Below are 16,299 nucleotides of genomic sequence, written 5' to 3'. Positions count from 1 at the left end.
AGTTGTGTTTTTTTATTATCTGCACATATTGTTACATACTTGCCATTGACCAGGGCTAGTGCAACACGTTTCCTGCTAAATTATTTTTGTGCCTATTACATTCTAGAGCAGTCATTTGAATCTGGTCATCTATATTGCATGGTGGTCAGCAGAAAGTTCATGGTCCAATCTTTAGCCTAATTGAATACCCATATTCCACCTAACAGAATGGACACTAAGTTTTCATAGGGCTGGATGACTGCTCCACCTTCTCATAGACGGTAAAGATTAAGAGGATGACAAGAGGCATCTGCTTACACAGCGTTAGGAGATAATCTCCTGGCCCTAAGAAAACTCCTGAAGAGAGACTGGGAAAAAGACAAAGATAAACTCCATCCTTTTCTATCTTTCATCTCTACAGAATCACCTCTGCTTCTTCAATCTTCTATGTTGTGAGACAACAAAGTATGATATGTCCCACACAGTATACTAAAGAGATTTCAGAGGAAAGAGGTTTCATAAGTCAGACTGACAGCCTGTTCACACCTTTGGAGCAGAAAGGAGCTTAGAACCCGATAAGAGGAGAATCATCTGAGGAACCACGCTAGAAAGTTAAGGTGACATGAGTTCACCCACTGGCTCCGTGCTTAGCACCAGTGCAGAAGACAGTCAATCAGGTAAGGAAACATTCTTGCTTTCTGAAACTGTTTGTATATGAATCCATCCATCAATTCAATGCAAAAATAAAAGAAATCTCGCTAAAGGTCAAGTATAAACACATCTATTTACTCAAATTAGTTTTGGTTTTGATATTATCCCCTATGTTGTTACTTGAGAAAAGTATCTATGATATTTTAAGATATACTATATACAGAAGGGCTGTGTAGGAACAAGTTTTATACATTTAATTCAAAGTAAAAATAATATACAGTGAAACACCAATTTTACATCCCCTGATTTGACATTTTTCTGAATTTTACACTTTTATCTACTGTACATATGATTCCCTAATCATTAGTCACTCTCAAACTGTGCGCCAGGGCCGGTGGTAAGCTGGGTAAGTAAGGTGATGGACTACTTGGTAATTATTTTGGCTTAGGGGGTGCCTTTATGGAGACCCTAAGGGTGCCTCGAACTGAGAAAGTTTGGGATGAATGTATTTGTGTGCTGTTAAAATCCACTAAGTTTGCAAAGAAATTGATTCCTTTTTATCATTATCATCATCATTTATACAAAATATAGTGGGTGCCCCAGGAGTCTCTTCCTACAGTGCTATTATATTGACTTATTGATAATATGGTGCCAACAAGATGTCTATAGAATTCCGATATGCATTCAGCATAAGATGCCTTGCATAATTTTATAAAATATACTTATCCAACATATATACAGTAGTAGGGTAATCGGGATTAGATTGGTCACTTTAGATTCCAGAGGATCCTGTGTTGATACTGAAGCCTAACTACTTATATATCCCTTGTAAAGTAAAGGGAATATATGGGCGTCTTTTGTTATTCTATGAGCTCCATAAGACAAGTGGGAATTTAGATTGCAGATTACATGAATAGTTTTAGAAATTGTGATGGTCACATTTATGTAAAAGTACAGTTTGCTAAATTATATAACTGCAAATGTTCATAATTTAGTAATGCAGAAGTTATAAAATATTGCAGATTCCTTATTTGGATAATTTAGACTTTTTTTTCCTTCAAGTTGATATTTATGGTGCATAAGTGTGGAGGATTCATGAACAATCCACTATTTGTACACATTATTTATATATCACACTATTCCTTAATTTACACTTTCTTATATTGTGCATCAAATGTTCTAGTCTCTTGAAGAACGTAAAACTTTGATTTAATTGTTAATTTTTTTTGGGTATTGAAAACTACAGAAACCAACTATCATAATTTTGCACAGAACAAAATTTTACAAAAAAAATACACTACAATTTGATTATTATTCCAAACATATTTACTGTTTTTATACTCTATTATGATTTGTTTATACCATTTCTGTATGTATTCACTCTACAGAATTCATTGCTGAGTTTAGGTTATCTAACTGATGTTTATGTGCATATACAGTGTGTCTGTATAATATATATATTAAAATATATATATATAAATTGTTTAATAATGTATATGTTAAAAAAAACCCAAGCAAGCACTTATACACATACATATGTTGTTAATTTGGAGCAAGATGTATGGTTACACCACCTTCGCTGACAGCATAAAATCAGCCACTGGAACTGTCTTAATCATAAATATGGGAGCTAAATATTCCCCAGTTGTCTTCCTCTTTCCAGTCTTCTTTGCCAGCATTAATAACAGACACATAGATATGTCCACGACTAGCATAAGGAAATCTCGGCATGTTACTACCTTTCACAGAGAGATGGACAAATCTCCAGCCGTTCATTGCATAGAAGTATTTGGGATATTGAGTCAATAGATTTATTTTAGTTTAATCAGTTAACAAACCTTTTATTTACAATTCAATTAAACAAGTTGTTTAAAATATAAATCTAAAATAATTAGCTGTAACATCATAAGTGATCATTGATTTTTGCTTGCTGATTGGAGGCCCCTGGAATTACCCAAATAGAATGCATTTGAAGTGCAGTAAACCGTTCAGCTTATATCTCTTACCATAGAATACATACTTTTGAATTCCTAATATTTTACTTTCTGCTTTTCCATGCAGCTCATAGTCCTGCCCCAGGACCTTCTCCCAGTCCAGCACTAATGTGCAGAGTATGTGGTGACAGTAGCAGTGGAAAACACTATGGCATTTTTGCTTGCAATGGTTGCAGTGGGTTCTTTAAGCGAAGCGTCCGACGGAAACTTATCTACAGGTAGGTTTAGACCTCTCTTTAGTTACTTAAATAATTTGTGGTGGTCTTGATGCAAGTATAAAAAGTTGGAGAAACACCATTCATTATTGGTGCTTGGTTAAGAAAAGTTATTTTATGCAGAGTAACATGGTTGTACCGAAGTGCAAAATGACACCTGTTGGTTAGATTTACTCCAAAGTCTAATATAAGAGACATATCTCATTATAACATGCACATATTGTGACAATGACCTCAACCATTAACACATTTGAAGCTTTTTGAAACCAGAAAAGACGTTTATATTCCTATTTATTGAGATTGAATTAGAATTACAGAGGATTTCATTCGTGTCCATGGACTGATTGTTTTTTAAGTTTCTAAGTGCCCCTCTCACTATTTGTTAAAACCTTTTAATAATTAAAAATCAATACCAAGTCTCAAACTGAAATGAAATATAAACAACAGACTTTAAATTTCTGCTTGCCTCTATGTTACAGATGTCAGGCTGGGACGGGGATGTGTCCCGTGGATAAGGCACATAGAAACCAGTGCCAGGCTTGCAGGCTGAAGAAATGTCTACAGACAGGCATGAACAAAGATGGTGAGTTCTATGTGCATATGTACAGTATGCAGTAAGAAATACCTGTTAGGACAGGTAGTTTGCAAACTGTGACTGCACTAACTGCAATTTCATCATGTGACTGTTTCTGCTGTTCTACTGCTTGCAGCTGTGCAGAATGAGCGCCAGCCTCGTAGTACAGCTCAAATTCGCTTGGACAGTATTGATCTGGACACGGACAGCCGATCTGAACACTTGGCTACAACTCGAGAGCCTCCTCCATCCTGTCTACCAGTCAACAACTTACGGGCCCCTGTGCCAAGTGCAATATCTGGAACCCTAAGTCCACCCCATAACCACCGATTCATGGCCAGCTTGATGACGGCGGAGACATGCGCCAAACTGGAGCCAGAAGAAGGTATGAGCAAGAGCAAGGGAAATTGAAAATGGGTGATGGGTTTGGATATTAAGACCAACACTATAAGGTTGTTGGGAGCTAAGGGCTAGATTTACTAAACTGCGGGTTTGAAAAAGTGGAGATGTTGCCTACAGCAACCAATCAGATTCTAGCTGTCATTTTGTAGAATGTACTAAATAAATGATAGCTAGATTCTGCTTTAGGCAACATCTCCACTTTTTCAAACCTGCAGTTTAGAAAATATACCCCTAAATGTGTGATTGCTATTTGGTTTAAATATTATCTAAAATAGGCTGCAATGTGAACGTCTGTATGTTCCTTTTAAACATAGAATTTGACAGCTGAAAATAATAACACGTTATCGCCTTCTCTTATACTTACAGCTGATGAGAATATTGATGTTACAAGTAATGAGCCAGAACGCACACCTAGTGACTTTCAAATGTCTGGTTTCATCACGTCCAGTCCAGAGGGAGTGTACGAAACCTCCGCTCGTCTCCTCTTTATGGCAGTGAAATGGGCCAAGAACCTCCCAGTCTTCTCCAACCTTCCGTTCAGAGACCAGGTGATAGTCGCAAATTCACTTCCTACACTGAATTAAAAAAATAGTACAAGAGACACGCAAAGCATGATGGTGATGTTACATGTACTGACCAGTAGTGCAGGAATCTGCTGCTCACATATGAAAAGATTCAACATCAATAAAGTTACAGGTGATGGTTGTAAGAGTAGGATTTTCATGGGGTCTTAAACTTTCACAATTTCTCAAACAAAAATGGGCAGATTAAAAGTTTGGTATATGTATAGCATGCGTGTAATAGAGATGCAGCATACCCAACATGTTCTGTATTTGTATCTTAAATAATATTTGGGCTTGGTGAAACCCACATGAGCAGGGCAGTCCTTATAATGAGGTGATGGAAGATTTTTGTCTTAAGCAGCGGGTACAAGGTTCTCTCCACGCCTCCAACCCATCCTCACCGGTGCCTCCATGCATGCACTTCACCGACATGACACACAAAACTTATTCACGTATTGACAATTTCCTGCTATGGTATATATCTAACACATTTAATAATAAACCAACTAAGGAATAAACATGACTCAGACTTCTAGGATCAGCAGACTGCATGCTGACCTGTCCTCCTCCTGCAGGTGATCCTCCTGGAAGAAGCATGGAGTGAGCTATTCCTTCTGTGCGCCATCCAATGGTCTATGCCACTTGACAGCTGTCCTTTGCTGTCTGTGCCCGACCTTTCTTCCAATGTCCACGGTAAATCTGTCTCCTCCAGTGTGGACGTCCGCATCCTTCAAGAAACGATTAGTCGCTTTAAGTCACTCAGTGTTGACCCAACAGAGTTTGCTTGCATGAAGGCGGTGCTCCTGTTTAAGCATGGTGGGTGTTTGCAGTTGTAATTTATTATATGAAATTCCTGGATACATTCAATCTTCAGTCTGTTTCATATCATTTTTTTCTTTTCTGTATTTCAGAGACAAGAGGACTAAAAGACCCAGAACAAGTGGAAAACCTACAAGACCAGTCTCAGATGATGTTGGCACAACATACGAGGAGTCATTACCCCACCCAGCCTGTTAGGTAATTGAGGAATAGTGTGCCTGTTTTATTACTCACCGCTCAGCCAGTGACAATAGGCTGAGGTCAGCTACAAATAGGTCTAGAAATAGAGCAAATTATATTGTTATGCACAACAATATGTCAACAATTATACACAAAGAATGCAAAACATCACACAGGCTTGCATGTTAGAATGTTTAATCTGAATACAGTTGTCCTTTTAATTGTACATGTGCAGAAGAGGCTATATTGTGGACTGCAACAGTATTCAGACCATCAATGCATTGGTAAATAGTGACTTTCCATACTTGAGTCTCATGTATTGATTGTCACTAATTTCTAAAGTTAAAGACTATTGGATTAGCATACAAAATATCTTCCTAGATGGTGGATACACGGTAAATCAGGGAATTTTCTAAATTTGTCCTATTTCCGTTCAGGTTTGGTAAGCTGCTTCTACTTTCCCCGTCTCTTCGATTCATTTCTTCTGAGCGCATTGAGGTTCTGTTTTTCCACCGCACTATTGGCAATACTCCTATGGAAAAACTCCTCTGTGACATGTTTAAGAATTGAGCATGTGACCGAGACAATTTAGTTCCGGTCCACTATATCAGGCTGCTGACATAGTAGTGAAATACAAGGACTCTGTAAACCATGTCTAACAGAAGAGGAGACTGAACAAGCAGCACCTCTGGAACTTGGGCAGAACAATGCAACCCACCGCTGTGGATCCTAAGTACTACAGTACTATATTTTTATACCCAGACATAGGACATTTAGGAAGAGGTCTGACTTCTCTACATTAGATGATCCAATCATTGTACTTCCTGTGCCACGTTTACAAATGCAACTTAGTCATTTTGTATGAGTGATGCATGTTACTGTTGTTGTTATAATTACCCCTACATCAATTCTAGGACTAAGCCTGTTTCTTTCATTCAAAACATTTCACCCCTTTTGCTTCTGGGGAACATGGTAACAATATTTTACAATAGTCTTTCAGTTCCTAGCACTGGAATGGTAATATGAGTATGTGTAACGTGCTTCACAGGCCCCATCCATATGTGTCTTATCTTACACTGTGGGAATTGCTGCACATCCCATGATGTTAGACCCAATGTTTCATGTATTTACATTGTTTTACAGCTTGTATTAAATCACATTTTATTTTAAACTCCACATACAGTTATGCCAAAGCAATCACCAGAAACCGCTGTGAAGTTGTGATCATTTTTCATATAACATACCTTTTTTTCCTGGAAGCAGTTTATCTTCTCACTTGGAAAATGTTTTGTTTTTTCTCAACCACAAATTCTGCAGTTATTTTCTGACTTTTTCTACAATACCATGTGGAGCAATAAGTAGTATGCAAAAATACAGTAATGTTCACTTTTGTAATACGAACTTTAGTTGTGTTTATAAAGGGCAATTCATTAAACACCATGCTCTGGTACATACCTACAAATGCACACAGCTTCTTGTAAATTCCTAGGTAATAAGCATTTGTTTTTTAAGTCACTCAAAGTCAAAATTGTCTTATATCTGTATAATCTCTAGTTAGAGAATAGGGGTAGGATCGTATTATTTAAATTGTAGGTTTTGTTTTTAACATTGAATATTAACATCATAAAGCACCTATTATCCTTGTTATAATATACTGTTTATTAGAGTGATACAGTGGCATAGCTACCGCCACTGAAGGGGGTGCAGCAGCTATTATAGGGAGCCTGACAAAAAAAAAGCAGAGTGGGATTTGGCACATGTGCAGTTGGCTCCCATTCCGGACATCACTTGCATAAGGCGGGCCCAGTCATGATGAAAAGAGGCCCTCTCTTAGCTCTTTGGATAGCAGAGCGGTGGAGCGTCGTCGCCAGGCCCTCTCTCAAATTTTGTTTTTCGTCGTCTGATGCAGTGTTCCTCTCCTGTCAGGATATATAACCATATAAAACTGCAATACAGAGCACTATGTACATGGGGGTCCTTACAAAAAAATTGCTATGGGGTTTACAAATGCTTCATTCTGCCACTGGGTAAGAGAGCTGGAAATGTGTTATAGAAGCTGTCAAACATGCTGTGTGAAGGCTGATTAGCTGGTACGTTGTCTGGGCACTGGTTGATCTGCAATGGGTCACAATTTTTTTTTCTTTACTCTCATAACTATTTTAACTTTCCCTATTCCACCTATTTATCTTAATACAAGATACTAGTCATGCCACCTAATAACCACTTTTCAGAACTGAAGTGAACATAATGAGCAATCCTATGATTTAATTATCATAACATGAGCATAACACAGCTAGCACATTATAATCAGCTATAGGTGCCAGATACAACAGGGAACCCAAGAAACCTCATTCAACCAGCGGTAATGTTTGCAAAACTGTGTTGCCTTGTCCTACTTGGGAACCAATACAACAGAGGACGCCCATGGACTATGTGATGGCTGGATGACCCCTAGTTCAAGCATTTCCTGTACCTCCTTGTATATATTTTACTTGGCTTCTGGTGAGACCTGATAAGCAGGTTGCCTAACTGGGCCTAAGCTCACCAGTGTCCATATGGTGCATCACCAAGGAAGTCCAGCCGGGCTTCTTACTAAACTGAGTCGCAAAGGGCCACAGCACTGCCTCAAGCTGCTTCCTCTTGCGCCCACTCAACTGCTCATCCCAGCCCACTTCCTCTACACCACCTTCACCTCCGCGAGGAGGTCAGGTAGTGGGTCATTTCCTGGTTCCTCAGTCAGTAAGCAGCAAACCACTGCTAACAACTCCACATGCTTGTGGTATGCCGTCAACACATTTACGAGGTAGGTCCGCTACCACCTACCGTCGCTATCAAATGACACCATGTAAGTGATATCACTCAGGCGTTTTGAGACAGTGTCCAGTCCAGGCAGTCTGGAGCTTGTTCTGGTGCATGGGCATCAGAAGAAGAACCTTCTTTCCGACCTTCCGCTAGGTTAGTCTGCGCGAGCCCCATGAGATTCTCTTATCTATCTCTGAGCCTCAACACATACTCCACCACAGAGACATCCTGGGTGGGTAGCTCCCCTTTCCAAGACTCCCGGAACAGGTCAAGAGGTCCAGACTCTGCAGCCATATAGTAGTTTAAAGGGGGAGAAACCGGTAGACTCCTGCGGCACCTCCCAATAAGCATACAGGAGGTGCGGCAGGTAGTGTTCCCAGTCCCCCCCTCTGAAGTAACAAATGCCCGTAGCATGTGCTTCAGAGTGCAATTGAACCGCTCGTACAGTCCATTAGTGTAGGGATGGTAGAGGGCAGTATGGAGTTGCAGCACTCCCAGAAACAGAGGACCAGTTTACTCATGAACTGTGTCCCTTGATCGGGTTAGGATTTCACTAGGGAACCCTACTCTGCTAAATACTCCTAGCAGCGCGTCCGCTACTTTTGCCGCAGTAAAGAAGGACAGAGCTACAGCCTCTGCATACCGGGAAGCGTAGTCCACCATGGTGAGGATGTACCTCTTCCCCGATCTACTGGGCACAGGCAGGGGACCTACTATCTCCACCTCTCGCTTAAAAAGTTCCCCAACTACTGGCAAGGATCTGAGGGGAGCACGAGCACTAGGGCGCCCAAGATTCTAAAACACATTACAGGACTTACAGTAGGCCCAGACGTCATCCGACATTCCCGGCCAGAAAAAGTTCTGTTTCAGGCACTTCAGTGTTTGGTCTCTTCCCTGGTGTCCCGCCATAGAGATTTCGTGGGCAACAGATATCAGTTGCGCGCAAAAAGCCCATGGCACCACCAGTTGAACTTATTCCCTGACTGGTCTATCCCCATCTACCTTCCTAACTGCACGGTACAACTTTTTTACGCCAGGTCACTCTCCCCACCTCCATCGCTGAAAGGCTGTCGCCAGCCTGGCGCCTCATGCCTTCCAGTGAGGGATCAGAGAGCTGAGCTGCCCTGAACTCTTCCCTGCGGCCCTCACAATCATCGAATTCAGGATATGCTACAGGGGGGTCTATGTTGGGGTTACTAGGGTCAGTCAAAGTGGAGTCAGTCAAAGGGGGAGTCACTGTGGTCAGCTATACTCACCGCTGGAGGTGGCATACTGCTAGGGACAGAAGCATCACCGGGCACCCCCACAAGATCGGGTTGGCAAGAGACAACATCCTTTGCATTGCTAGGGGATGTAGTCTTTACAGAGGCAAAAGGCTGGATGTTTTCTGATGAAATAGCAGATGTGTTCTTTTCCTTTGAGCTGGGTTGTGCAGATGCAGATCCTGAAGACTGTAGTTTGGCAGTTTGGCTCCGGGTACTAGAGTTCAGAAGTGCGGTCACAATTCCACCCCCAACTTCGTTGCCCAAGATCACATCAGTAACGGCAACATCTCGCAACTCTCAGCCAGATACACCCTTGCTACAGGCACTTCCTTCTCCAGTGTCACAACCAGTAGGTTCAGAGGAGTACCCATACAGTCTGCTCACGTTGACAATACCTCCTAGAAGGTGCGGAGTCTAACGGAGTGGGAGGTTTTCGCCAGAGGCTCCAGCAAGGTGCTTGGTCTTCGCAGCTCCCTGACTGCAGGTTGCGGTTCTCCTATGAGGTGATGAGCGAAACTGTAAAGAGAACCAGCACTATAACTGAAGATGCTACGGATGAGGAGCACCAGGATGGCTGAGAGATTAGGAGACAGTAGAGCAGTGTGCTGAATAACACAGGAGGATGGTAATGATGGTCGCAATAATCTGCAGAGTGTTACCACAGGATAGTGGCGTAATCCTGAAGATCTTACAACTTGGTAGAGAAGCAAAGTGGGATTATCGGCGCTTCTCCTAATGCGAGAACTCCTGCTGCTGAAAAAATATATACATTCAATACTAAAAAAGTGATCAGCGCACGGAGAACTAAAGTATACAATATGGCACTGAAATGTACGTGAAGATGTTTATAGCCCTTTTGTGACAATGTAGTAAAAATAACGAGTCAGTAGTTTACAATATGGTCTTACCCTGCTCTTTCCCTATATACACTCGAAATTTCCTCTCCTCGGTGTCAGCGGGGTGCAGGCTTCCCAATCTGTGGCGCGATGTGTAGAAAGGAGTACAAGTAGTTCCAGATGGTATTCGGCTGTGAGTACAGCTCGTGCCGTCTGCAGTGGAACGCAGGTGAACCGCACAGTTCCTTCTGTCACTTCCTGTATGGACGGATACCCAGATAGTACAAACAAGAGTGCAAAAGCTGCAATGGTGCTGAATGAAGAAAAAATGTAAGTTTTCCGACGCGTTTCGTCCCTAGGGACTTTCTCAAGGATAATCCTGGTTGTAACAGGTTGCTTTTTATAGTCGAAATTTCGACCAACTTTATTGATAAAATAGTGTTTTGACACATAATATAAAATTCATTGATACGCTACCGTATCCGTAAAATATATACAGATATACTCTGCATATAATAAAATTGTATCTTGATAGGACACAAGTGTATAATGCTATATTTTATGACAGGAATGGCCATAAATCAAATTCTAAATTTAGACCTAAAGGAATGAGGGTTTTTAATTTATATATAAATTCTGTTTCTATTTTAGACATGGTTGCAATATAATTTCCCCCTCTCCAATTCTTTGGTACCAGTTTGATGCCTTTGAATTTTAATCCTCCTGGGTCCTTATTATGATAAGTTGAAAAATGTTGGGGAACAGTGTGTGTAGTAATTCCCTTTTTAATATTTCTTATGTGTTCCATAATACGAATTCTCAGTTTTCTTTTTGTCCTCCCCACATATTGGAGGCCACATGGGCACTCCAATAAATATATGGTTCCTTCAGAATTGCAGCTAATATTTTCTTTGATGGAATATATTTCTTTAGTAGTTGCAGAACTGTACGTTAACATCGGGGTAGTTGAATTAATTTTGCAATTCTTGCAGCAAGAGCAATTGTTACAATAGAAAAAACCTACTGTATTTCTAGTGGTTTTCTCCTTTTCAATTGGTAAATAGCTTCTTGTGAGCATATTTCTCAAATTGTCTGCTTTTTTATATACAATGATGGTTTTTTTTGGGATGATTTGGCTTAGAATTTCATCATGTAAGAGAATATGCCAATGTTTTTCTATTATGTTTTTTATGACTTGGAAATGACTACTGAACTTTGTAATAAACACAGTATCGAATTTCTTCAGTTCTTCTTCTTCGTCTTTTCCTTTATATGTCATAAGTGTGTCTCTCTCCACTTCCTTCATATTTTGAAAGGCTTCTTGTAAAATATTTTTGTTGTAATTCCTTTCTATAAATTTTTCCATCATGTTATCTCCTTGTTTAATGTAATCAGTTAAATTGGAACAGTTTCTTCGGACTCTTCTAAATTGTCCTTTAGGTATATTTTTAATCCATAATGGATGGTGATTACTGTTTGCAGGAAGGAAATTATTACAGTCCACTTTTTTAATATAGTTTCGTGACATTATCTGTCCATCCTGGATATAAATTTCCAAATCTAGAAATTGAATTTGGTAGGTACTGGTACTGGCCGTAAATTCTAAGTTTACATCGTTACGGTTAATATTTCTAAGGAAATTATCCAGTATACTCTGTTCCCCATTCCATATAAAGATAATATCATCTATATATCTATACCAGCAGATGATCTGATCTTGATAGATATTATTGGACCATATGTTGTCTTCCTCCCATTGCGACATAAATAAATTCGCATAACTGGGTGCGAAGCGGCTGCCCATAGCGGTCCCTTTCTCCTGATGGTAAAATACACCCTCATGCCAGAAATAGTTATGGGTAAGTATAAATTCTATACTGTCCATAATGAACTGTATTTGTTGGTTATGCAGGTCTGTATTCCGGCATAACATCTGATAGGTGTTATAGCATCCATCTGCGTGGTTTTCCATCAAAGAAAATATTAGCTGCAATTCTGAAGGAACCATATATTTATTGGAGTGCCCATGTGGCCTCCAATATGTGGGGAGGACAAAAAGAAAACTGAGAATTCGTATTATGGAACACATAAGAAATATTAAAAAGGGAATTACTACACACACTGTTCCCCAACATTTTTCAACTTATCATAATAAGGACCCAGGAGGATTAAAATTCAAAGGCATCAAACTGGTACCAAAGAATTGGAGAGGGGGAAATTATATTGCAACCATGTCTAAAATAGAAACAGAATTTATATATAAATTAAAAACCCTCATTCCTTTAGGTCTAAATTTAGAATTTGATTTATGGCCATTCCTGTCATAAAATATAGCATTATACACTTGTGTCCTATCAAGATACAATTTTATTATATGCAGAGTATATCTGTATATATTTTACGGATACGGTAGCGTATCAATGAATTTTATATTATGTGTCGAAACACTATTTTATCAATAAAGTTGGTCGAAATTTCGACTATAAAAAGCAACCTGTTACAACCAGGATTATCCTTGAGAAAGTCCCTAGGGACGAAACGCGTCGGAAAACTTACATTTTTTCTTCATTCAGCACCATTGCAGCTTTTGCACTCTTGTTTGTACTATCTGGGCATCCGTCCATACAGGAAGTGACAGAAGGAACTGTGCGGTTCACCTGCGTTCCACTGCAGACGGCACGAGCTGTACTCACAGCCGAATACCATCTGGAACTACTTGTACTCCTTTCTACACATCGCGCCACAGATTGGGAAGCCTGCACCCCGCTGACACCGAGGAGAGGAAATTTCGAGTGTATATAGGGAAAGAGCAGGGTAAGACCATATTGTAAACTACTGACTCGTTATTTTTACTACATTGTCACAAAAGGGCTATAAACATCTTCACGTACATTTCAGTGCCATATTGTATACTTTAGTTCTCCGTGCGCTGATCACTTTTTTAGTACTTGGTAGAGAAGCAGGTGCTTTAAATAGACAGAGCTGACAGGCAATTAGCCAATCAAGAGAATGCAGGAAGTATTGAGCAGACCAGGTGCAGGTGAACCCCCTGCAGGGGTTCCACTTGGACTGGCAACAAGTTCCTCCAGATGTTTTGGAGGGAAGAGTCACCTGTGTGTCCAAAAAGAAACCCCCAAAGTCACCTTCAGACACGCCACACTCTGTTGGGCTGGCAGGGGTGGAAAGAATCTTTAATGGCTCACCTTCGCCAGTTAAGCAAGTCAGTCGAGCCCCAGGACTCTAATTAGTGACATGAGTCTGGGGTGCTGGGGCAGTGAGACAGTCAATCCTGAGGTGACCAGTTTTACCACAGCTGTAGCACTTCCTATCCAGCCTGGGCTCTGATGGTCTCTGATAACGCCCAGGGACAGGTTGGGGCGGTGGCTGGCGAGTGGCACCCGAATGGTTAGGTACTTGCATTTGGAGGTGAGTAGAAGAGGGGTGTCCTCCTTATTGTACAGTCCTTTGGGGTTGACTGTTAACCTGGCGCTTCTGCCAGTGTGGCCTGACAGCCACATAATGATCCAGGAACTGGGCCGCTTCTTCCAGGGCTGCTGGGCTACGGCCCAATACCCACTCCTTCACCTCCAGGGTGCACCAGCGGTGAAACTTATTGCCAAACGCCGCAACTGGTTGGCAAATGCCTCATGGCTTATATGGGTGCTTTTAGCCAAGTCCCAAAACTTCTGCCGGTAGGTCTATGGAGTAATAACATAGTGCTTACGGAGGGCCCATTTTACCACATCGTAGTCCGCACAGTCCTCTGGGGCCAATCCGTGATAAGTTTCCACTGCACGACCTTGTAGCGTGGAATCCATATACTTTATCTACTCTTGTTTGGGCAAGTCATGAAGGCTACAAGACATTTCGACCACCTACAAATGTCCTTCAATATCTCCAAGATTATCATCAAATTTGGTAAAGTGGAGAGAGTCTAATCTAGGCGCAGCAGATGACTGTTCACGGGCCACTGCAGGAGGCGGTGCCCACCGATTGCCCCCTAACTTAATACGCAGCCTTAGTTGTTTTGTCTCCCAGGGACCCCAGCTGCTGCATTAGTACAGAAATATTACCCTCATCACGCTGTTGAATTTGCGCCACTGGTTCACGCTGTGGGAGAGGACTGTTGCTGAGAACAGGAGTTGTGTCCTGGGATGTCACTGCAGATGCCTCTAGGGCTGTCGTTCCCGTCTCCTCCTGGTCCTTGTCAGGTTCCTCATCTGCTGTCTCATGCTGCTCATTCCCAGGCCTTCAGCACCTGTCTCATTTCACTCCTTTTCACCATATAAGGAATGTCTATATTCTTTGCTTGGCACAGTATCTTGAGGTCCACCTTGGACATTGCAGTGTACTTAGACATCTTCTGCCTTCTCCTGGTTGCAGGTATTCCTCTCTTGAATAACTCTGCTCTCCTGACTGGTGCACAAAAGCCGCCTGGGGTTATTCCACCGCTTACCACCAGAAATCTGTGACAGGATGGACCACCTATGCCACCCTGTCTGTTGTTGCTGGGAACAGCTGGGCTTACTTTGCCACAATTCCCTTTAGTTATCCCAAATGTGCCCTCTAATCGCAGTAGGAGGGGCTTAAGCTGCTGCCACCACTGGACTCCTTAACGGCATCTAGAACCGCGTTCCTTCTGGGTAACTGTCACTACTAGTGTACCCCGTTGCTGGTACCTCTGAATTCTTACTATGGGTCAGGGTTGTGGATGGATCTCCCCCAGAGCTGCTGGGTAGCGGGCAAAGCGGTGGTACCGGAAAGCTGGGTTCAAACCTCAGTACAGCCGGGAACGGATTAGAGCTGGGTCTAATCTGAAGGTCACAGGAATTTCAGCATGGAAGTAGTTGTCAAGCAGGTCTTCGAAGCAAGTGATGTTTATTTAGCTCCAGTAGTCCTAACAAGGACAGTTCACACAGATTGAAGGTACCAGTGATCAAGAGGTCAGAAGAAACAAGAATACATTTTAATACAAAATAATGCCTTTTTCATAAATGATTTGGAGATTAGTTTTAGCAGGAGGTAATCCATCCTCCTTTCCCTTTAACCAAACTGGGCTGAGTCATGCAGCCTGCATGTGAATTAGCCCATAGAGTTTAACACCTTTTAACATTGTTGCTTTTGGCAGGGGGGAGTGTACTTCACCCCCCTGTCCACGAGCTGCCAGGGAGAGGAGGTTCAGCCCACTCTCCTCTCCTGGTACCCGGGAGATTTATCTTTTAAATCTCGAGCCCAAAGTTACTTCCAGGGACACAGCTCCGGGTTCTGGCTCTCCCTCTTAGCCGAAAATAGTACCAGAGAGGGAGAGACCAGGTCTCGAGGCAGTAGCCCCTGCCTGTCGCTAGCTGAAGCTCCTTGAGCTTCTGCTAGGGAGCTTTCAGTGAACCCCAGGATGCGCTGCACCTCCTGGACGATTGGATTCCAGGAGGCTGGTTGCAAGTCCCTCTGGTAGCCACTGAAGCTGGCTGCTGGAGGGTGAAGGGGATCCAGCAGAAGGTAAGTTCTTATAGTTTATTTTACATATATACACTTCATTTAAATACACATTTACACTTAATATACATATAGTCACACTCCCGATGCTTAGCACCGGGAGTTAACCCCTCTGGTGCTGCACGCAGGTTAACCCCTCCGGCGGGGGTATTAACCCTCCTGGTACCAAAGACCAATTCAAGATGGCTGCAGCACTCGGGGGGACCTGGCCACACCATACTTGTAGCAGTGGGTGCTTCCTTGAGACCTATTACAGCTTCTGGTAGGGTCAACAAGGCTGTCGAAAGGTGGTCAGAGCATCTCCTCGACGGTCAGGGAGGTCTAGGTCCAAATACAAATTAGTGCTAGTGAATGAGCAGGCTTCTGAATATTTGGAGCTTTCTGCTTGCCGAACTCTCTGACTCAATGTTTGGGAGGTGGATTCAGAGATGTCTTATTTGGCCCAGAACAGATACATTTTCCTAAGACACAGGGAAAATGATGATTTCAATTTTTGTTCTTTCACATTGCCAGTGAAGTCTCAGGT

General features: G+C 41.9%; 1 protein-coding gene across 1 annotated transcript; it reads left to right on the top strand.

Moving 5' to 3' along the window:
* Window positions 1–335: 335 nt before the first annotated feature.
* NR2E3 (nuclear receptor subfamily 2 group E member 3) lies at window positions 336–6,839 on the top strand. Its single transcript, XM_075208354.1, has 8 exons — window positions 336–656; window positions 2,692–2,842; window positions 3,319–3,422; window positions 3,550–3,798; window positions 4,182–4,363; window positions 4,954–5,194; window positions 5,290–5,395; window positions 5,815–6,839. The coding sequence occupies exons 1-8, from the start codon at window positions 602–604 to the stop codon at window positions 5,945–5,947; spliced, it is 1,221 nt and encodes a 406-aa protein (XP_075064455.1). The 5' UTR covers window positions 336–601; the 3' UTR covers window positions 5,948–6,839.
* Window positions 6,840–16,299: the final 9,460 nt, after the last annotated feature.

This window comes from Mixophyes fleayi, chromosome 4 (assembly GCF_038048845.1).
Source record: "Mixophyes fleayi isolate aMixFle1 chromosome 4, aMixFle1.hap1, whole genome shotgun sequence".
Lineage (NCBI taxonomy): Eukaryota > Metazoa > Chordata > Amphibia > Anura > Limnodynastidae > Mixophyes > Mixophyes fleayi.
This window is presented reverse-complemented; position numbering and strand designations above follow the sequence as displayed.

What these genes read in the sequence shown, in the direction of transcription:
- NR2E3 (XM_075208354.1), top strand. Translation starts at nt 602, where the DNA reads ATGAGTTCACCCACTGGCTCCGTGCTTAGCACCAGTGCAGAAGACAGT. An exon ending in CAAACTGGAGCCAGAAGAAG is followed by an intron (nt 3,799 to 4,181) that starts GTATGAGCAAGA and finishes TTATACTTACAG; the next exon opens with CTGATGAGAATATTGATGTT. An exon ending in ACCTTCCGTTCAGAGACCAG is followed by an intron (nt 4,364 to 4,953) that starts GTGATAGTCGCA and finishes CTCCTCCTGCAG; the next exon opens with GTGATCCTCCTGGAAGAAGC.